Source organism: Gambusia affinis, linkage group LG05, assembly GCF_019740435.1.
Source record: "Gambusia affinis linkage group LG05, SWU_Gaff_1.0, whole genome shotgun sequence".
In the NCBI taxonomy this organism is placed as follows: domain Eukaryota; kingdom Metazoa; phylum Chordata; class Actinopteri; order Cyprinodontiformes; family Poeciliidae; genus Gambusia; species Gambusia affinis.
In genome coordinates this window covers 16,933,281-16,956,424 of record NC_057872.1, presented here as the reverse complement: position 1 = coordinate 16,956,424, position 23,144 = coordinate 16,933,281, and the positions used below count along the sequence as shown (strand labels likewise).

General features: G+C 38.9%; 1 protein-coding gene across 1 annotated transcript; it reads left to right on the top strand.

Annotated features, from left to right (window-relative positions):
- Positions 1–1,677: 1,677 nt before the first annotated feature.
- Positions 1,678–23,140, top strand: abcb4 (ATP-binding cassette, sub-family B (MDR/TAP), member 4). The gene is made up of 29 exons (XM_044117243.1): positions 1,678–1,693; positions 4,993–5,127; positions 5,378–5,451; positions 6,484–6,574; positions 6,923–7,082; positions 8,087–8,138; positions 8,224–8,415; positions 8,590–8,761; positions 9,287–9,411; positions 9,706–9,877; positions 9,972–10,085; positions 11,145–11,255; positions 11,421–11,546; positions 12,166–12,369; positions 12,461–12,631; positions 12,745–12,906; positions 12,990–13,181; positions 13,294–13,440; positions 13,554–13,658; positions 14,246–14,323; positions 15,059–15,142; positions 15,232–15,435; positions 15,513–15,613; positions 15,697–15,837; positions 17,305–17,461; positions 17,663–17,860; positions 18,666–18,872; positions 20,639–20,785; positions 21,487–23,140. Exons 3-29 carry the CDS (start codon positions 5,387–5,389, stop codon positions 21,691–21,693), a joined length of 3,885 nt encoding a protein of 1,294 aa, XP_043973178.1. The 5' UTR covers positions 1,678–1,693; positions 4,993–5,127; positions 5,378–5,386; the 3' UTR covers positions 21,694–23,140.
- Positions 23,141–23,144: the final 4 nt, after the last annotated feature.

The following is a 23,144-nucleotide window of genomic DNA, read 5'->3' as shown; positions in this document are numbered from 1 at the left end:
TAATTTTTGCTGTATCTACCTATTTGTTGATTATCCAAACTTTTCTTCACCCAGTGGCTAAAGGGAAGAATTTATTTATTCATTCATTCATTCAAAGCAACGCTCTCGATTTACCAGTCGATCTATGTTCCCACCCTCATCTATGGTCATGAGCTTTGGGTCATGACCGAAAGAACGAGATCACGGATACAAGCGGCCGAAATGGGTTTTCTCCGCAGGGTGTCTGGGCTCTCCCTTAGAGATAGGGTGAGAAGCTCTGTCATCCGGGAGGGACTCAGAGTAGAGCCGCTGCTCCTTCACGTCGAGAGGGGCCAGTTGAGGTGGCTCGGGCATCTGGTCAGGATGCCTCCTGGACACCTCCCTGGTGAGGTGTTCCGGGCACGTCCCACCGGGAGGAGGCCCCGGGGAAGACCCAGGACACGCTGGAGGGACTATGTCTCTCGGCTGGCCTGGGAACGCCTTGGGATTCCTCCGGAAGCTGGAAGAAATGGCCGGGGAGAGGGAAGTCTGGGCCTCCCTTCTGAAGCTGCTACCCCCGCGACCTGACCCGGATAAAACAGAAGTAAATGGATGGAGGGATGGATGAATGGGTGGATTATTCATTTATTTTTTTTGCAATATTATCAATTTTATATGGCAAGAAGCTTATCTTTCAAATTAGTGGATATGTCTTCTTTCTTTTTTTTGTCAAAATAAATAAATATATTTTGATTGGCATTAAAGGATAAAGGGTGACATTTACAGAAACCAGAATTATAAAAATATATTTTATGGTACATACTGAAACACAGTAACCAAAGGTGAAATCAGATAAGATTAGTTAACATTAGATATTTAATTATAATTTCCAAAGAATTTATTAGGGAATAAAAGTTGAGGGAGATTTTGAAGAGCAGCAAATTGCTCCCTGTTAGATCAGTTTTGGAAACAGAAGCAGCTTTAAGATCTGTCCCCTACTATACTCGTAGTTGTGAGAGTTTAGCTGCTGTGGCATATATTGTGTTGGTTTATATATTTTGTCCTGGGAGTTTTCAGCCTAAATTACATCTGTTGGGATATAAATCTGACAAATCTTCATGTTCCGAATTACTTTATATTTTCAGTTTTTGACCGTAGGGTTAATTTTTTAATGTCCCTCTGAATTATTTATTTCATCCACATACTATCTGGTGAGAAGCTGAATTTACAAATAACCACAATAAATCACTGTACATATGTGTGGCGCCACCTAGTGGGTCTTCTGTGACATTGTTTGCAGTGTCAACATTTCACTTTACCTCGGGGTTTTTTTTACGAAAAGGGGTTATTTTTAGTTGCATATTTTCTTTATTTTTGATGATATAGTAAAAAATTATCTTATCCTTCAGATCAGATAATTTGCCAAATTGTTGTTGAAACAACGTGGGATATTCACAAAGATTTATTAATAATAAAGCAATTTAAACATTTGTGTAAACAGCAAAGTTACATTGGAGCCACATATTAAGTTTAAGTTTCCCATTTAAAAAATGTCTCCACTGTCAGAGTGTAAAAATAACTCGGGTATTTAAAGCACGGACAGTGCATCACTGAACTGTCACTGACAGTTAGCAGCAGGACCGGGAGGCTAGCGGAAAATATGACAGTCATTACAAAGTCTGGATGTTTTACTGCCCTAATGCAGTAGCCCACTGGGATTCAAAACACACCAAAGGTTAGGATATATTCATTTTGTCTTTAGCAGAATAGTGATCACGTGTCATAAAATGGCACATGTTGTTCACTAACAATAGCTTACCAGGAGCAGACATGATTTTATTTTTAAAAAAGTAGAGCCGGGACTTGAATAAAATCTTTAACTTATTAATTAATTCTATTGAAAGTTATATGTGAACAAAATTTTCAATTTAAATCCCCTTTTTGCTGCTACATCACTGAATAAATAGACATATGAGCTCAAAAACAGTGATGTTAGTATTGTACTGCGGTAAAGTTAGCCACGGCACAAGACGTTAGGCAACCTTTCAGAGTAAAACCTCACATCCGGTTCATGTTTGATCTACTGCAAGTAGATTCCCAGCGGCTTCAAGTTTAGACTTTGTATTTATGCAGTTGCAAAAAGAAATAGGCCTACTGTATCGGAAATAATTGGGGACATTGAGCAATGCTGTAAAACTCTCTGTTTCCAGTGACATCTCTCACTTCTTGGTGGCAGAGGGACATCTCTAGAACACAGCCAGCAAATGTCATCCACATCTGATGTCTAATTTCAAAATAAGAGCCTATTAAAAGAGCACGTTTTTATTTTTTCCCCCTAAGTTGCCGTGCTTTTATTTTGGAATTAAACATCAGATGTGGTTGAGATTTGACAGGTTTTGCTCCAGAGGTATTTTTAAATCTAGTGTAACAATTGACCTTGCTAACATCACCAGATGCTTCAATTTCAGGAATGGGCCACAATTCTAGCAAGCCATTGTGTGAAACTTCTGAAAGATTGTCATGTTTTTGGTGATTATTGGACCCAATATTCAAACCAGGCTGAGGTAGCGACTAAGTGATGAAATGCTTAATGAAAATAATAAAAAGGAACTTAAAATAACTAAGGTATCCCAGCAAGGAACAAAAGACAAGGAAGGAGTAATGAGACGGGGAACCGAGCAAGCAAAAGAAATCAGCAGTGAGCGACAAAGAATGATGATCTTTATTACTGAGGAGATTGATAACAGAGAACAAGTGGCTGATTAGCAACAGGATGCAGCTCAGAGTGGAGACGAAACAGGCAGGCTGAGGGAGAGAAAGAGTGATGGCACGAGAAGAGCAGAGGAAGATTAACACAAACTCTAACAGTAAACAGAAATGAGGAATAAAATAAATACACAAGATTTAACAAAAGACAGATCTAAACACAAATGAACAATTGAGGAAAGACTGATACAGAGTAAATCAAGTATTACAGACAAAAAAACTAAACTGAGCACAAAAAAAACAAGAAATGAATCAAAAATAGAAACACAGATGAGAAATAAACAAAACTAACTGGCTTTTAAAAGCTGGGGAGGTGATCAGTGGCATGTGAAGCAGGTGAGACATGAACTTTGGTAACAGAGGGAGGAATGTCCTCAGGACGACTAGATAATGTTTGAGAGAACAAAATAATTATACTAAAACTCTGAGTTGTTTCACCAAAGTGAACTTTTGTCACGAGTCACGACACATTAAAAAAAGGGAAATAAAATCATCCCATCATCATTTTGTATTCACATGTTGTAGTAAAGATCCTGTATGTGGGTTTAGTTTCAGAACCGTTTGCTCGAATCAAAGTGCTAACAAAACCACACCACAGAAGTTTCTCATGAGATCGTGACAGGAAGCAAAGGTAAAAGGCGAAAACGTGACCCCGTTGTAAACATGACGACCTTTGTGTCACACTGCAGAAGAGTGCAATTCAAATGTAGTTTACAGCATAAAATACATCATTTTGTCCCCCACTTTTGCCTAATTAGACCACGTAAAACTGCTCGTCAGTACTTATAAAAATATGAGGTAAAGTATTTTGCTTTATGGTGCTTCTTATCTGTGACTCACACAGAGTCAGAGTTTAAGGAGCAATGAAGTTACAACCTTTTAAGAGTAAGAGGATTTTACTTTCTGTGAAGCTGAGATGTTTTTGATAACTGACTGAGGCTTGACAGCTGAACTTTTGTCCTCCACTGTGACAAGAATACAGTTATGGGTGATTTTAGTGTCATAAACCAATGGAGGCAATAATAGAATCAATGATTTGGTTGCAATTTTAAAATAGGATATATGGATCCATTTTATATTATCTTACAAAACACTGTAAAACAAGTAATAAAATACTGCACAAAGATAGCGCATGATGCTAAATTAGATAAAATACCTTTTTACCTTGTTCCCTTGAGATCATCTTTATCAGTTTGGAATTTAATTGCAGGGCTGTGGTCGTTTTTATTAAGGCTTTTTTAAAATTTTTTACAATATCAGAACTTTAGTTGCCGGGAAATTGCTAATCTAAAAGATATATTTGTAATATTAATAAGTTTTTAAAAAAATCTAATTTTAAATACTAGCAAAAGATAATTTATTAAATTTTCCAAAGATGATCCACATTGTGTGTGTTTTAAAGAACTTATTTAACCTAGAACTGTAATCACTTAGCGATATTTCTGTGATATCTTAGATCAATATTTATTGGCTATATATCTCAGTGGTGCCAAACGTTTTGTGAGATGAACCAAAATCATCAAATCAACAATAATTGTGGGCCTAAAAATTATAAACATTAAAATTCTAAAACCACCAAAAGATTATTTTGTTTCCTGCTCAACAGGAAACAAAAAAAAACATACAATAGTTTTAACTAAGCAAATAAAAAGTATGTTTTTTGTAATAAGAAACTTACATGTGAAAAATAAATATAAGTATCATCAGTATACTTAAAGTTTGTGTGTTTTGACTTAAAACGTGTTATTTTGTGATAAATAATTTCCTACTAATGTATTTTAATTGTACTACTTAAATAGCAGAAAATCACAATTTGAAGTGGACTATTAGTGGAACAACTTTTACTTTGTACACTTTAATTATATGGCTTTTTTCTATTTATATTATCACCATGCTTGATTAGTAAACCTTAAGAGTGTCACTTTTGTGAAATTATTATATTTAAAATCGATCTAGATGTATTTCCATATGGATTTCAATGGATCTTGTTCCCACATCAGTATATAGCAGCTCCCTTTACTAAGAGGAGAGAGATTTACATTACGGTTAATTAATTATCAAAACGTTTAAGGTGTTCTTTAAAAACCAAAGCTGGGACAAGTGCAGGTTGGATCCACGCCCCTAGCCGCTGTCGACAGAGCAAATCAATAATTAAGCAATAAATGAGTGAAGCTCCGAGGCTGTCCGACTGATAGGAGCCCAAAACCCGCCTGAGCCAAAGCTGAGAGGAAGGCAAACATTTCGGGACGGGACCGGTTTCATTTGTAGAAGCTGCTTGGCCATGTGAGGAGGGACTGGAGGGAGGAAGCGGAGGAAGAAGAGGAGGGACGTCATTTACTGTGATCATCTCGTATTGAAGTAAGCAGAAGGCTCTGAGAGAGGAAGGAAGGCGGCTGAAACACGGTAGGTCTGCTCCTCTCCGCCTTACATTCAGGTACCGCTCCATGCTGTGAATTGTGGGATAAAACGCAATTTCTCTTCTGTTTTAAAATAAATGCCTTCGATTTACTTACATACTTATACAAGTAAATGTTTGTATATAAACACAAGCTGAACCGGAACACTTAAAATTTCTTTTTTTAGGTTAGTTTATACTAAACATGAGGTTGGTGTTTAGATTTGGAAGAACTGACAGGCTCCTCTCCTCTGACAGGACGCAAACATGGGGAAGGAAAGCGAGATGGAAATGAAGTCCGAAGCCAAACATTTTCAAAATGGAAGTTTAGGGTAATAAAAACATGTTTCTATTTAATTCTTTTAACCTTACTACTTATAACTCTAAGATTTATTTTGTTTCTTGTATTTTACATTAGTATTTTTTCCCCTGTTTGCTTAACTACTGATAACACAACTCACGTTTTTAAAGGTATACTATAGAAAAGATAAATGATTAGAGTCACTAATTCTACAAGGTAGAAAGTCCAGCTGAAGACGGGATCAGTTACAGTTTTTATAAGAACTGTAAACTGTGCAGAAACACATTAAACTTTAATGTGATACTCGGATTATTCTGTGAGCAATGTACAAAATAAGAAAACTTATATCCACCAAGTTCAGAAAAAAAAAGTTGGTATTTTAATATAAAACTAGGAGCTGTGTTAGGAATGGAAACAAAGAAGAGAAAAGTTTACCAGTCATTTTATTTTTCCCTTAACCAGAGTGAAGAAATACACAGTGATCTGTTTGATTCAATGAATAATTACTACCTAGCATCCAAACACAGAATAATCTGGATAGAAATGAACAATATTATATGCTATTCTTCTAAGTACATATCAAGTCAACCTCAGCACTCACTCATGGTTTTATCCATGCTATTATCTATTATTATTATAATAATAATTATTGTTATTATAATAAACAGGTGTTGTCATTATGTCATCAATGGCATTATCTCTGATGTTTGGGATATTTCCTTGATAGTTGAAAGTCATCTGTACTTTTAAAGTGACAGTGATATTGATAAAAATGTAAAATAAAACAGAATCTAATATTAAGCCTTTTGCAATTTTCTAAAAATTAACTTGTATCTGTTTTCCAGAACACTTTGTTCAAGCTGAAGGATTTTAAAATATTTAATCGATCACACACAGATAAACAGCTTAGAAACTTGGACTTATGTTAAATTATAATTTTCCATACCAAATTATTGTCCACCTTCTTCAGGGTGAAATCAGATTTTTGATGCTTCAGGAATAAAGCAGTATTTCATAAAAAGCCGATTTGTTAGATAACATCTTTTGTGCTGAACCGTTACAGTGAGAAAGAAGAGAATGATGAAAAGACAAGTAAGAAGAAGAAGAAGAAGGAAAAGGAGCCGAAGGAGCCCATGGTCGGCCCGCTCTCTGTGGTAAGCGCCTCTGATCCCCTCCTGTGAGAAAAGGTGTCTTCATCTGTAAAACAGTTATTCAGTTTTCATTTTCTGTTGATTTAAAAAGTGTGGAAAGCAGTAAAGCAGTTTCTGAGAGCAGAGTGAAATGAAAGACATAAAACCTCGTGTTAAAGCCGAGGCTGTGTGAGGTGTGCTCTTACAAGCATAACAGGACAGTGTGTGAAAAGTACAGTCCGAGGGGAAGCTGGAGATCGGATGGGAGTGCATTACATCCTCCTGTTGTTCGGCTTCACTCCGCCGGTCTCCTGCTGTTTTCGGATAACGCCCCCCTGCAGGACCTCTCTGAAGTCTGTGTTTCTCGTGCAGTTCAGGTTTTCAGACAGCTGGGACATCCTGATGATCCTCATTGGGACTGGGATGGCCGTGGCCAACGGGGTCGTTCTCCCTCTCATGTGCATCGTCTTTGGAGACATGACGGACAGTCTTGTGAACAGCGCCAATCCCAACATCACCGCAAACTACTCCAGTGAGTGACTTCATGGTTGGGCCTGTCGCAATAAGGAATAAATCAATTAATAAATAATCAATAAATTAAAACAAACTTGCTCATTTTCATTTGCATGATTTATAGCAAATGTGACAAAAATCTTCAGTCTGACTCATTGGACACAATTAGCCACTTCTTTTAAGGACAATTTTGTTTACAGAAACTCCATCTTTCATTTTATTTGTTGTTATTGCCTTACTATACTACTGCCATGATAATATTTGAAATATTATTGTTTATCGCGATAACTTCCGGGACGATTTATCTCTCAGTAAAACTTATTGTAACTTATTGTATTCATGACCAATATCGTTTTTTGAAAAATAATTTTAGATTTATATCCATGACAATTTGGTCCATAAAGGACAGATCTATTTAGTCTAATTTTATACTTTGCTTTATTTGTTTCACATTACATTTGGAATTTCTAATTGCACTTTCTGAACCATTTGATGGGTTTATGTTTACAAGTTTGACCAAAGAATTCAGCCTATTGTTTTTCTCAATTTTAATTTCCTATCTGTTTTACATTTGCTGTTAAATTCCTAATTGCACTGAGCAAAAAAAATGAATTACATTGAATTACATTGTTGCTGATCGCTGCGCTGTACCATCTCTGTCAAGACCAGAGGGGAGGTGATGGTGGAAAATCCTGTTCTTAACCTTTTTAATGGGTCACATTTCTGTAAAGCACAAATCAGGGAAAATGTTCCTTTTGAGGTTTAACTAAGAAAATGAAGAGTAATTCATTAGTTTTGGCTTCTGTTGCTAATAGCAGTTAGTCGCCACAACAAAAATCATCAGCCAAAACATGAACAACACAGAATTAGCTTTTTTTTTTTTTTTTTTTCTGTATACTTAAAAAAAACCTTTTTATTTTGTAAAATTTGTTCAAATCTCTCCTTTTTATTTAAAGATTTTCTTTAAAGCCAATTGAGAACATTACAGAGGCAATGTTAATAATATGCAATTTCTGTTTTCAGATTCCTCATTCCCACCAGACATGTTCACCACTTTAGAGAAGGAAATGACGACGTAAGGTTTTATATAATCAACTCGACCGCAAGGAACTGTGTCCAAATCCAGTTCTAAGTCAGGCTCTGTGTGTTCGCTCCCCCAGCTTTGCCATCTACTACTCCATCTTGGGAGCCGTGGTGCTGATTGCCGCCTACCTGCAGGTGTCCCTCTGGACGCTGGCGGCCGGACGGCAGGTGAAGCGCATCCGCAAGTTGTTTTTCCACAGAATCATGCAGCAGGACATCGGCTGGTTCGATGTCAACGAGACAGGAGAGCTCAACACGCGCCTCACAGAGTGGGTAGCAGAGAAATCACACACACACACACACACACACACACACACACACACACACACACACACACAGCTTCATGTCCGTCCCATACAAGCAGAGTCGAGGTCTGTGAAGTGGGAATGTTACGATATTCTGGTGACTGTTGGTGAACTCGGCGGTTCTGTCCTCATTTGCAGTGACGTCTACAAAATCCAAGAGGGCATCGGTGACAAGGTGGGGATGTTGATTCAAAGTTTCAGCAGCTTCATCGCAGCCTTCATCATCGGTTTCACCAGAGGCTGGAAACTCACCCTGGTCATCCTGGCTGTGAGTCCGGCTCTGGGCATCTCAGCTGCACTTTTCAGTAAGGTAAGGTAATGTAAGCTCTCCAAGTAGGGATTTTATTTCTTAGGTCATTTTATTCGGGATACAGTGTTCCTATTTTTTCTATTGACAGGTTTATTTCTATTGCAAATTTAGAAAAAATCTCACAGCAAAAGCGTCGCATTCTGTTTTCCCTTAGCTGGTAAACATGAATTAAAAGTTAAAATAATATATTTGGTTGTTTGGTCATCAAAAGGAAAATATATGATGTAATAGTCCTGACATGATGTAAAATAGTCAATTTTTGGCCGGGTGTTTCCTGTCCTTGCCCTGTTTAAATACACATACAACAATTGAAGACATAAACTTGTGTAAGGCTGCTCTAACATCAGGTTATTTCAGGTGCAGTACTGACGCCATTCTCTGATTCACAACCTCTAGTTCTGCAGTTAAATAAGTGAAGCTTTTTCTGGTAGTTTAAACATAAGGTTGTGGAATGCTGTTCTACTGAATCTAAAAAAAAATTCTGTATTTCTTTCTGATATTCTTCTCAACTCGCTGCTTCAACAGCTGCTGGCGAACTTCACAAGCAAAGAGCAGAGTGCATATGCCAAAGCCGGCGCTGTGGCGGAGGAAGTGCTCTCCGCCGTCAGGACAGTGTTCGCCTTCAGCGGACAAAAGAAGGAGATCGAGAGGTGTGTGTGTGTGTGTGTTGAAGCTAAACATCAGCTGCAGTTTCATCTAAGAGCATTTTTTTGGGAGGAACTGGAGTATTTTTTTGTTGTTGAACAAAGTAAAACATTTATGTACGATTGTTGTGAGGTAAAATGATTATAGAGTCAGCAGGGAAAGGCTGTAACTGGATAAAACCCTTTTGTGCCGACACTAATGCTGCATTTGTCGTGCTTCTGTTTCATTGCAATCTAATTTCGCTTGTGCATTTTTGTTCCTTTCCATGCCTGGCTCTGGGCATTTCTGCCGTATCCCAGATATCACAAGAACCTGGAGGATGCTAAGTCGATGGGGATAAGGAAGGCGATCTCTGCTAACATCGCCATGGGATTCACCTTCCTGATGATCTACCTGTCTTACGCTCTGGCCTTTTGGTACGGCAGTACCCTCATCCTCAGTAAGGAGTACACCATCGGAACTGTGCTCACTGTATGTAAACACACTTTGTATCATTTAATTTGCTCCTTTATGGATTAAAGAAGCTTCTGCTAAAGCAGCTAATATTAACATTACACTTTATCAGGTGTTCTTTGTTGTGATTATTGGAGTGTTTGCAATGGGGCAGACTTCTCCCAACATCCAGACGTTTGCTAGCGCCCGCGGAGCCGCCTACAAGGTGTACAACATCATCGATCACGTGAGTAACGAAACGGATGTGACCCGAAGCACGCTTTATTTTCCTCCTGCGGGAGAGTTGTCAGGTTTTATCACTGAATGTGCTCTGCTGCACTTTGGCACTCCGTGGAGCGGCTTTGAAGCAGCCGACAGACCGAACTGTAATGATGTGAAGGATTTTTCTCTAATTGGAGCGCCTGCTGCTTCAGAGGAGGAACTGCAGGTCATTCGGCTGAAGCAGCGCAGCTGTGGCTCAGTTTATCGTAAATCTACCTCAACTCAGTAAATTCACATCCACACTGTGAATATTAATCCACCTTTTTTATTCGTTATATTAATTGTATGTATTTTAACTTTGATATTTGAATAAAAAAATGTTTTAATACGTGTTTATGTAAAATAAGTAGCTTGTTTAGATTATTTGTGATCTTGGTGTGTGTGAGGCGTTCATGCTCCAAATCACTGACCAATAAGTGTTTGCATGTTGACACAAATCTGAAATACTGTTGTGTTTTTATGTATCCCTTCCTCTTGTCCATTTTGTTGCAAGGTACAAAGGTGACTTATAGATAAGTTTTAATGTGTAATTACAAAGGGCCTCCAATGAAACATTTGCAGTTTACCAACACATGCAGCACTGTAAAAAAAAAAAAAAAAGTTTTAACCAGCTTTTTTTTTTGTCAAGTTCTCAAATTCTTTTGAAAAGAGTTTGAGAACTCTTTCTAGTGGAAAAAGGGTATTGAGATTTATGTTGGACATTTTGAAAACATGAAATAAAAAAAAGCTAAATATCTGAAGCTTCAGAAGAACGGGGGTTGATGAAGGCTGAGGCCGAACATTTATCAGCTGCAAAGCAGGGCTGAGAATAATCTTTGCATGTGTTTGAGTCTTACTGCATCAAGAAAAGAAGTCAAAACACAAAGAATTGTGGAAATAAACATTTGGTCGAGTTAAACATGCTCCCCCTAACCTGGAAGGCAAACGGCCTTCCTCCTATTGTTTGTTTGAGGTTATTATAGGAATATTTTTTTCATCCCAGTTTGGACAAACGGCAAACCTTTACACGCTGTTTTCTCCACAGAACCCAACCATCGACAGCTATTCAGAGACGGGCTTTAAGCCGGACTTCATCAAAGGAAACATAGAGTTCAAAGATATCCACTTCAGCTACCCCTCCAGGCCTGATGTCAAGGTCGGTTCCTGACCTTTCACAATTACTCAAAAGCCCAAGACACGCTTGTAAATGAGATTTTTAATCTCAATACGTTTTTGGGTTTTTTTTTCTTCCTGATAAAACAAATTTAAAAATGTGTAATTTCAAAGTGCATCACAAACCTAACATTGGTGTCTTTTCCAGATATTAGGTGGAATGTGTTTAAGTGTGAGCAGTGGACAGACCATGGCGCTGGTGGGCAGCAGTGGATGTGGTAAAAGCACGACGATCCAGCTGCTGCAGAGGTTTTACGATCCTCAGGAAGGATTTGTAAGTCATGTTTCTAAACATTTTGTCAGGTCATGGTACACTAAGTTCCAAGTAAAATCCTTTGGAAGTAAAGTTAGTTTAAAAAATAATCCAAATTTAGAGGAAGACTGTAATATTTGGGAGCCCTTTTCCACGTTTTCTGGAGCTGCATTTTTGCTGATATGCAGTAAAAATCTACAAGGGTAAAACAAAATCTAATGGCTTTGATTTTTATTTCTATCCCTTCTAGAATGATTCAGCCATATTATTGTTTTCTGTAAAATTCACAATATTTTTAATATGTGTAGGATGTTCTATGCAACTTTTTTATAATACAAATTTCTGGTAACCAATGCCTACAGCAGGCGACGTGTAATTTTAAACAGGGATCTTTCCATAAATTTTCCTCTAATGTAGTTTGAATGCTCATCAGAAAGAAAATAAAACTCGGACAAGGAAGTCTGTATTTGAACATTCACTATAACATCAGCAGTGTGGTTGTTTGTTTGTACATAGTTAGTTAAAACATACTTTTTCTAGTAATGGTTCAAAAGAATAACACCGCTCAAAAACATTTAGTCAGTGAGTAGATCGAAATCATAACTGTGGGTGTGAATCTTCTGTTTTTGATTTGTTGCAGGTATCAATCGATGGCCACGACATCCGCTCTCTTAACGTGAGCTACCTGAGGGGAATGATCGGCGTGGTGAGCCAGGAGCCCATCCTGTTCGCCACCACCATCGCCGAGAACATCCGCTACGGGCGGCCTGACGTGACGCCGGAGGAGATCAAACAAGCTGCCAAGGAAGCCAACGCTTACGACTTCATCATGAACCTTCCTGATGTAAACTCTGGAGTTTGCTACCATTTCAGCTGCATTACTAATTTACTCTGCATATGTTTTGCTAACGTGGAGGTTTTATGTTTTTGAGCAGAAGTTTGAGACCCTGGTCGGTGACCGAGGGACTCAGATGAGCGGAGGACAGAAGCAGAGGATTGCGATCGCTCGAGCTTTGGTCCGCAACCCCAAAATCCTTCTGCTGGACGAAGCCACGTCGGCGCTGGACGCTGAGAGCGAGACCATTGTTCAAGCTGCACTCGATAAGGTAGAGCTTCTGCGATGTGCAATCATCAAAATGACTGCTAAGAGGACCTCCAGTCTTTGGTTTGAGGATTTGCATTTGTTTTTCAATGAACCGTCATGTCGTTGGGTGCTCAGGTGCGACTGGGTCGTACCACTCTAATTGTGGCTCACCGCCTCTCAACAATCAGAAATGCCGACGTGATTGCAGGCTTCCAGAAAGGTAAAGTTGTAGAGTTGGGCACTCACAGCGACCTGATGGCGAAACACGGAGTCTACCACACGCTGGTCACCATGCAGGTAATAGGGAAACACCAACCGGTTTCTCCAAATGCTCTCTGGTAAATGAAGTTCATTGTGGTTTTCCTTTGTCCTCTTTGCAGACCTTTCAGAAAGAAGAGGATGGTGAGGATGAAGGCGAGCTGTCCCCAGGTGAGAAAAGCCCCGTGAAAGACCCCATGAGTGAGTCTACGCTGCTGAGGAGGAAGTCTACAAGAGGATCGTCGTTCGCTGCTTCAGCTGGAGAGAAAGGAGAAAAAGAAAAGGGAAAGAACGATGAGGACAAAGCAGAAGAAGTGAGCCTTGTGTTTGCATTTCTGCAGAGGAAGAATAAGACATTCGATTAATAAACTTCAGCTCTGATTCTTGTTATCTAACAGACATCAAATTTCAAATTTTCCTCTGCAGGAGGAGGACGTTCCCATAGTGTCGTTCTTTAGGGTTCTGCGCCTCAATGCTTCTGAGTGGCCTTATATTCTGGTGGGACTGATTTGTGCCACGATAAACGGAGCCATACAGCCTCTGTTTGCTGTCCTCTTCTCCAAGATTATCACTGTAAGTCGCTGCCAGTGCTGTAGTAGATTTTATATTTGTGTATATATATATATATATAGATTTATATCTTCTGGAAACTTTGTAGTGAATCAACTGCTTTTATTTCCTCCTAGGTGTTTGCAGAGACAGATGAAAAATTTGTCAGAGAAAGATCAAACTTCTTCTCACTCATGTTTGTCGCTATCGGAGTTGTTTGCTTTTTCACCATGTTTCTACAGGTAGGCACACAATCATTGGCTTTTGTTCTCACTGGACACAGACACAATGTTAGTCTGGTTTAATCTTCTGTGTTAATAATAAAGCTGTATTAATATGAACAATTGTTCCTCACAATCCAAATTTGAATGTGAGGAACAAGAAAAGAGCATATAAAATAAATTGCTGCACAGAAATTCAAACATATTAAATCATTTAAAATCAAAATATTCCACTTGTTTCAATATCAAAGCTAAAAGATGCTTTAGTAAAAAAAAAAAAAGAAACTCTGAGTGTTCATATCAGTCGCTGTGCTGTATGATTTGTTCATAATGATTGTACATGTGAACGACTCCATTAACATGTGTAACACAGAGATTCAGTCAGCCACTCTATCCACTCTGTAAACAAAATCCACGATGTTAATCTGCAACACAAATGTCACCCTAACCCCGATCAGGATGTCGCACAGTTTCATCTTACAGTGTTAATTTACTTCACAGCTCCTGCATGTTGCCACCTTCCAACACTAAGTAAAGATTGCAGAGCGACTGATGATTAATTAATGCATCTGCAACGACTCTGACATCTGATCATGTTTTCTTTCCAGGGATTCTGTTTTGGAAAATCTGGAGAAATTCTCACCCTGAAGCTGAGGCTCAGTGCCTTCAAGTCCATGATGAGACAGGTGTGTGTTCAAGCTGAATGAAACATTAATCTTGTTGCCATGTACTTCTTCTGTAAATTTTTAGCTGAATCAGTCAGTCTTGTGTATCTAGAACAGTAGTAACGGTGGGCTTACAAGTCTTTTTTTATTTGTGAATTATTAAACGTGTCTATTTCCAAACTGTAGACCATCTTTATGTAGGTTTTTGTGCTACAGGATCCTATTTTTACTATTGAAACCGATTGCTGTCAGCTATTTTATCTTGTATTACAAGTGAAACATTAAGGAAGATTTCATTGAATTTTTTGTGCTTTTTTTCAGGATTAACAAAACATTTTTATACAATAGATAGACAGCCTTGTTGCAATACATTTTCAGTAATTTTCAGCTGCATGATTTATTGTTTTTTGTCTTGTCACTAAAAACTGGATGTCGAAAGGCTTCATTCTGGTGCTTTGGTCTTAACTAGCATTTTTTTCTTTTTTTTTGACAATTTTATTTATATTTCATTTCATTTGTTTCTCTTCTGTTTATTTATTTTGGATATTCACTGTTCAATGTTCATTTGAATTTAAAGTTCGTTGATCTTTGATAATGTTTTCTTACATTATTTTTGCCATTACATGATATTACATAAATGGTCCCCAAACATCAATATTATTGTTTATTAAAATAACTTCTGGGGCAATTTATTCTCCCGCCACAGTTGTTGTTGTTGTTGTTGTTGTGACGGGTCTTATCATTGTTGGGCTGCAGGATCTCGGGTGGTTTGACAGCCCCAAAAACAGCATCGGGGCGCTCACCACCAGACTGGCGACAGACGCAGCCCAAGTGCAGGGGGTGAGTCGCAGCTCCCTGAAGCTCGTTGGTATCAGAGATCCACAGCGAACATCCCCGATGTTCTGTCCTTATTTTTTCTAATTCCTCAGGCGTCAGGAGTGCGCTTGGCGACGTTCGCCCAGAACATCGCCAACCTCGGCACCGGTGTGATTCTGGCGTTTGTGTACGGCTGGGAGCTAACGCTGCTGGTTCTGGCCGTGGTGCCCGTCATCGCGCTGGCCGGAGCCGTTCAGATGAAAATGCTCACTGGACATGCGGCCGAAGACAAAAAGGAGCTGGAGAAGGCTGGAAAGGTGGGGATTGACCTTCTGTAAAGGTTCCTGCAGACTCTGTGATGAGACTAATGGGTTTTTATGCTCTTCATCCACAGATAGCCACAGAGGCTATAGAGAACATCCGTACTGTTGCCTCTCTCACAAGAGAACCAAAATTTGAGTCTTTGTATCAGGAAAATCTTGTAGTTCCTTATAAGTAAGTCCAAGATATTTAATCAGATATAATTTAAGCTGAACATTTCTCATCAGGAACTTGACTTTCCCATAATTTCTGCACAGGAACTCTCAGAAAAAGGCCCATGTGTATGGCTTCACCTTCTCCTTCTCCCAGGCGATGATCTACTTTGCCTACGCAGCCTGTTTTCGATTCGGCGCCTGGCTGATCATAGAAGGGAGGATGGATGTGGAGGGAGTGTTTCTGTGAGTGACATTCTGTCTCCTCATCATGCCAACAGCCAGCTTGGGATCAGAAAAATGTTCCTCAACTGAGAACATCTAGACAAACTAGAGGACTCTTTTATGGCGTTAATCACTACACCTGTCCTTGTGGTGATTCACTACACATACAAACACGTGTTGGGATCATACAGTTATGGAGCAGTTTACTGCTGGAAGGACTTATGGCCCCCATTCGTATTGTGTCTGTTATCTAAAGAGAGAGTCCGAAGTTCACTGAGCTGTACGACCACATAAAACTATAAATATTAACTTCTCTCATGTTGGAGTCTCTGAGGCAAATTATTAAAACCAAAACGGCCTTTCTAGTAAACTTGACAGAAAACATTTACAGATGAAATCAAACGCTGTGTAAAATAATATGATTCAGTTCTCACTTGTTGATTAGGTATGACTAAATTGGTTTAAATATTATCAGGATTAGTTCATTTAGTGATGAAATCATAGAATAATGAGAATTTTCTGTTTAATGTCAAAAGAAACAATAAAAAAAAAAACAGACTATGGCTACAAAACGTAGCAAAAATCACTCATGAAACTGTATATGGTAAAATTTGTCTAAAATATATGTTAAAATATAACACTTGTGTCGAGTGCGAGAAATTAACAAAGTCCAAACCTTGTTAAAAAGAGAGAACAAAACACAGCTTTATTACATTTGTACAGATGGAGAACTCAGCAGAGAGACCTAACTAGACAAAGGAGTCACTTCTCTATATATAGTCTTTAATGCCCTTCGCACACAGACAGGGTGTCATCGCCGATATTCTAAAAAAGGCTTATCAGATTAATACACATAGTGAGAAAAATGTAACCTTTAGTTAAAAACCAGTTTCAGGCAGAATATTCTGCCTGATAATAATCTTCCTAATAATAATCACTCAGCCGTTGGGTCTGGTCTGTCACTCCGGAGGTCTGACGGTTATTTACTTATTTCCTGTTGCTAGGCTTCTCACACACTGGAGCAAACTTGTGAAGGCCAGAAGAGAAACAATGACTCTGTAAGCCAGAGTAAAATACAATAAACTGGTTAAACATTGTAAGATTAATATCAAATAAACTTCTAATAAAAGCAAACATACTGTAAATAATTATTTTATTCCACACTTGTAAAGAAAACACAGGGCTGATCCTAAGTCAGTTACAAACAGCAGCAGTAAAAAAGGGGGAGGAGCTGTCGGCTGCAGGTTGCTATGGTAACCACCAGCTGTCAACAGCAGCGTAACAGAACTTAAAAACACCAAGAAATGTCTGGAGAAACACCTTGTTGACTAAACCAAATTAATTCAATGAATAAATAAACAAATCCTGACAAACGTCACATGGATAATGTTGAGGTAAAACCCTGTCACACACACCCCAGTGTCTGCAGTCAGATCAGCTTTGTAGGCAGTTCACCCCTCTAATGTGTGTTTTGCTGGTCTGTGTCAGTGTGATTTCTGCGGTTCTGTTCGGAGCCATGGCCGTCGGCGAGGCCAACTCCTTCGCTCCAAACTACGCCAAGGCCAAAATGTCCGCTTCCCACCTGCTGATGCTGCTGAACAAAGAGCCAGAGATCGACAATCTGTCTGAGCAGGGAGACACGCCGGTACGACACCGAGCCGCACACACCGAGTCACACACACCGAGCCACACACACCCACCATACACACCAAGCCACACACACCGAGCCGAACACACTGAGCCACACACACCCACCATACAGCGCTAACAGTACAGTCGGGTCGCTAAGCAAACTCATTGTCACGCAACACCTCCTCTCTCTCTCTTTCTCTCTCTCTGACCCCAGGACACATTTGATGGTAACGTGAGCTTTGAGGGTGTGAAGTTTAACTATCCGTCTCGGCCTGACATCCCAATCCTGCGAGGCCTGAATCTGAGTGTGAAGAAGGGAGAAACTCTAGCCCTGGTGGGGAGCAGTGGCTGTGGAAAGAGCACCACCATCCAGCTGCTGGAGAGGTTCTACGACCCCAGAGAGGGCCGAGTGGTGAGGACCCAACACACACACACACACACGCCCACACACACACACACACACCTCCGCTCTGCAACCAGCCAGCTCCTCCTGTTGACGGTTAATGTTTAGCTGCAGTCTGTGTTTATTGGCTCATTGAGAGATTACAAGGTAAATTTAACAGGTGAACCTTCATCTATAAAACAAGACAAAACAATTTATGAAGTTCAGATGGGGAGCATTTACTTTTATCTGCTGCTGTTAACACCAACTGCTATTGTTTTATTCTCAGCCAAATAAAAAGAAAAGATTAAATTAGATATAATAGTATGAAAGATTTTTCGACATGTTACAACCTTACCCTTTTTTAGTAAATTATTAGGAACTGTTTCTATAGGCAAGAGAGAAAATGTTTTCTGTAAACATTGAAAGCTTGACAGATTAAATTTTAAAATGACTCATAAGTAACCTAATCTTATAGAAGATAATGATTAATAACATACATTTTAACCGCAACTAACAATTTAATAGATCATAGATGAAAGCTGAGAAGATCAAATTACACCAAATAGAAGAATCGTCTTCTAAAGCTGACAAAATAACTATGATCTCCCTTAATACAAAACAAATTAGTCTGAAATCAATCTGAGATCACAAGCATTGGAAAATTTAACAATATATGGCCTTCAGACAGTGGGATGTAATGAAATACAAGAGCCTTGTTGCTGTACTCGAGTACACTTAAGTAGATTTACTCGTGGGTATTTTTGACTTTTATTCCACTACATTCAACATTAAAGCATCTTCATTTTTTTTTTTTTTTTGCTCCGCTCTCCAGGTGATGGACAGCATCGACGTCAAACAGCTGAACATCCGCTGGCTCAGATCTCAGATCGGCATCGTGTCCCAGGAGCCGGTGCTGTTCGACTGCACGCTAGCAGAAAACATCGCCTACGGGGACAACACCCGCAAAGTCACCATGGAGGAGATAGAGGCAGCTGCCAAAGCCGCCAACATTCATAACTTCATAAATGAACTGCCTCAGGTAGATGTGTTTATTCAGCTCATTTTAGATCAACAGGACTTTCCTGGATTCATCCCTCCTCTCAGGTCAGGTAGAGGTTTAAATAACTGCATAAGGAAAGTGATGCTCCTCTGACGCTACATGGACATAAGTCACTGGAAATGTGTGGTGTTACTCCTTCAACAGATGTTAAAATTACATTAGTTTTCATATAACAAATATATGTTGCCAAATATATATTTTTAAAAGATTGAGATAGTTAAAAATATACAAAGAAAAACATTCTTAATGGCGTATTGTTACAAAATAGCAAGCTTTAAGAATAATAATCCTGAATTAAATACACGTCAAGCAAACTGATGATTACTCTGATTTCATGTTTATTTGACTGACTTGGCAAAATCTGATATACTCACCACAGTAAATACATAGGGAGACATTAAAGTAGATGTTATTGTGTTTTTCATGTTTTTGCGACTTTTTTATTATATTTCTTTATTTTAGTTTTGAGAATAATTTAGGCAATTTACAACAGAAAACATTCATATACATCAAATTACTAGTCACTCACCAACATTGTTGAAAGTTGCAACACATCATCAGTGGTTTGAGGATTAAGGATTGGTTTGACGTGACGCCTTTTTCATCCTTTAATCGTCTTAGTGTGGCAAAAAATTTAGAGTCATGTAAACTGAAATATTATTTATTTTAGTTGCTCAACTAAATGAAACACATCATACAGATTAATTAATCACAGACAGATTTTTTCAATCCTTTATTTCTTTTAACTGTGATGCTTTTCCACCTACAGCTAAAAAATATGACTAGAATATTACAGCAGTTTCATAAAATAATTTCGAATACAGAAATGTATGTTTAATACCTGCTTAATGGCTGTTATTTTCTAAAGATCCCTTTTTAATTTGACAAACGAGTTTCATCTGAACACACGTTCTAATTTATTGACTGTATATTGATATATGATCAGCAGGCAGAGATATGAGCCGTGATGATTGTGAAACAGAATTACAGCTTCAGATAAGACAGAAACAATCTGGAGGAACGTTTATCCAAACAGTGTGATGAAAACTGAAACAACAGACTTTTTTCCAAAGGATTTTTATTTAGGAAAGGTTTTAAAGCTGCAACTAAAATCTGAGATGATTTTTAGCAGTTTTTATCAAGAAGGTATCTTCATGAGGTTTGGAAGGTCTCTGGTCCATCAGATAAAATTTATAGGAGGTTTTAAAGTTCTGATTTGTTATATGAATACGTGGTTTTGATCATATTTTCTCAGGTTTGGAAATATGTGTTCATTATTACCTTACTTCTGGTTTTCAATTATTAAATCTGAAACTTAATGTGAAAATCTGTTTCATTTAAGGAACAGATAAAAACCCTTCTTGACTTGCACTGACGCTCAGACATGCGTTCAAACTTTTAAAGACTATAAACTTGAACGTAGTCGCGCTCACTGATTATGTTTTTGAACTGCAAAATAATTAGTAATTCACAGTTTAGGATCCATTATCTACAAATGGAGAACTGTCAGCACCAGATTTAAAGCTGTAATTCACCAGATGATGCCTTTTGTCAACTTTTTATTCGCTCATCTTTAAACTCAGTCTAAGCTGTTTTCAATGATTAGGACAAAATACGCTCCAGGAAGGGAACTTCCTTCCATTCCCACAACATAAATTTCCTGGGAACATGAGGCTGGATTACAGGAAGCTGCTTCCATTAACGTCTTGCTGTGCCGCTCACTCCGTTTCTGTCTGCTTGAGCAGAAGTACGACACTCAGGCGGGCGATAAGGGGACTCAGCTGTCCGGCGGTCAGAAGCAGCGAGTGGCCATCGCCAGGGCCATCCTCCGCAACCCGAAAGTGCTGCTCCTCGACGAGGCCACCTCTGCTTTGGACACAGAGAGCGAGAAGGTTTGTCCTTTCTGTTCTGTCTCTGGATATCAGGTTACTAAATGACCTCCAAGCAGCTTGGCAAACAAAATCAACAGTGGAGATGCAAGAAAGTGTGATTGTTTCGCTAGAAAAAAAGTTTTTTTTTATTTTCTTGGCCTTCAAAGGGACACATTTGTCATATAACAATATTAAAGTGTGTTTCCGATATGCGACCCATGACAGTCTATATGGTTCAATCCTAATCATTTCACCCCCCCCAAAAAAATCTTAAATCGGACACATATCTGATTGTCCCTCAGTTTATAAATTGATCCATAGATGCCAGCGTCCATTATTGAATCTGTAAACGGGGTGCTGCTGTGATGTCAGAAGTCTGAATGATTAAAAAGGAGGAACTCATTTGTAATGATAGGTTTTTGTTTTTTCCAGAATGATGAACACTGAAACTAGGGGCCAGGTGTACTTTCTATAGGAAAGAAAAACAAGAGACAGAGCTCTAGGTTAATGACAGAAATTTATATACTTTAATATTTGATTCTTTTTCTTTCCTTTGGTTTGTTATTTTTGTTTGGATTTTCTTCATGTAAAGCACTTTGAATCGCCTTACTGCTGAAATTGTGCTATATAAATAAAATTTCCTCACCTTACCCCCGTCAGTTCATGAAAGACGCACCAAAACTTGAAGACACTGAGCCAGTTGTACCTTCATTTCGTTGCAGGTGGTGCAAGACGCCCTGGACCAGGCCAGCAAAGGCAGAACATGCATCATCGTGGCGCACCGTCTCTCCACGATCCGGAACGCCGACCGCATCGCCGTCTTCCAGGGAGGCGTGGTGGTGGAGCAGGGGACGCATCAGCAGCTGCTGGCAAAGAAGGGAGTCTACCACATGCTGGTCACCACACAGCTGGGCCACAGGACTGAGTGAGAGGAAGCTGGGAGCTTTGAGAGCTTTAAGGCTGGAGGAAGCACATTGTGCCTTCACATCGATGCATTGGTCTATACTAGGGGTCCCCAATCTCGGTCCTCGAGGGCCGGCCTCCTGCATGTTTTAGTTCTCTCCTTGGTTTAACACACCTGAATCAGATGATGGCTCGTTAGAAGGCCTAAGAAGAACACTGACATGCTGAAAAGGTTGTTTGTGCCACCAGGGAGAGAACTAAAACGTGCAGGATGCCGGCCCTCCAGGACCGAGATTGGTGACCCCTGGTCTATACAGAGCGACCTCAGTGGAGCGACGGCGACTGAAAGAGCTGGCTGCGCCTTGTGAGCTGCACTGTTAGTAGTTTTGCTGCTGCTGATTTGCCGTTGACACTTTATGGGTGTTTATCACACAAAAAGATAAAGATAAATTGCTTTGTGAAAGTAGGAAAAACCTGGACTGCATTTGTGCCTCTTTTTCACAGAAACTGTGGGAAATGCTCACCTATAACATTTCTTCTGCTTTTAAACCTCAGTTTATGTTTCTGATTGGTTTAAATGGTGTTTATAGAAATATTCATTAACTGAACGGCTTCATTAAACCTCATGACTCATTACGATCCTTGTAGCTTACAATGTTTATTTTCTCCTTCATATGTATTCACATTTAAACCAGCTCTTTATTGGTCTTCATCATTGACGCTCTGATTCTTTTTTTTTTTTTATGACCAGCTATGTTGTTTTTGTTTCAAATCTATCTATTGTTCTTGCTTTAAAGCTTCAAGCTTCATTCCTGTTTGGATGCTCAGCTGCACATTACGTAGCACTTAGTGGCCCATGTGTAAGCAGTAGCTCTCTCCTCACACTCCTCTTTACCGACATGATTGATGCGCTCCGTTGAGTTTTGGTTCCAAAGTTGGGATTTCTCTGTGGCTTAAGATGACCTACAGACGTAAATGATTTTGAAAAATGCTCGTTTAATAAATATTTGTTACAAGAGATGAAAATAGTTGTAATAAAGTGATAAAAACTGAATAATTGTGGAGAAAGTGGTTTACATTGTTATCTCTAGCTTTTGCTACCATATTGACAATGTTTGTACACTTAAGTATTTTAGATTTAGATTGGGTGTTTTAAATGTATAAATAAAAATTGTTCAAGCAACAAAAAAAATATACGAATGGGTAGATATGAGTAATGGCCAATAAAAATAAACATTGCACTGGATTTATACTTTTATGTAAGGCCTAAACATGCCAGTTCATTTTAGGGTGAACTGTTTTGATGCAATATTGAAACTTTTATGCATAATAAAGTGTAACTTAAAAGCATCAGACATGCCTGGACCACTGATGCAGAGTCGATATTCTGATGTAAATGTATCTGGGTTGTTAATATTTCAGTAATTTGGGAAAATGAGCCAAAAATGAGTTATAATAAAATTATGCATTCAAGCAT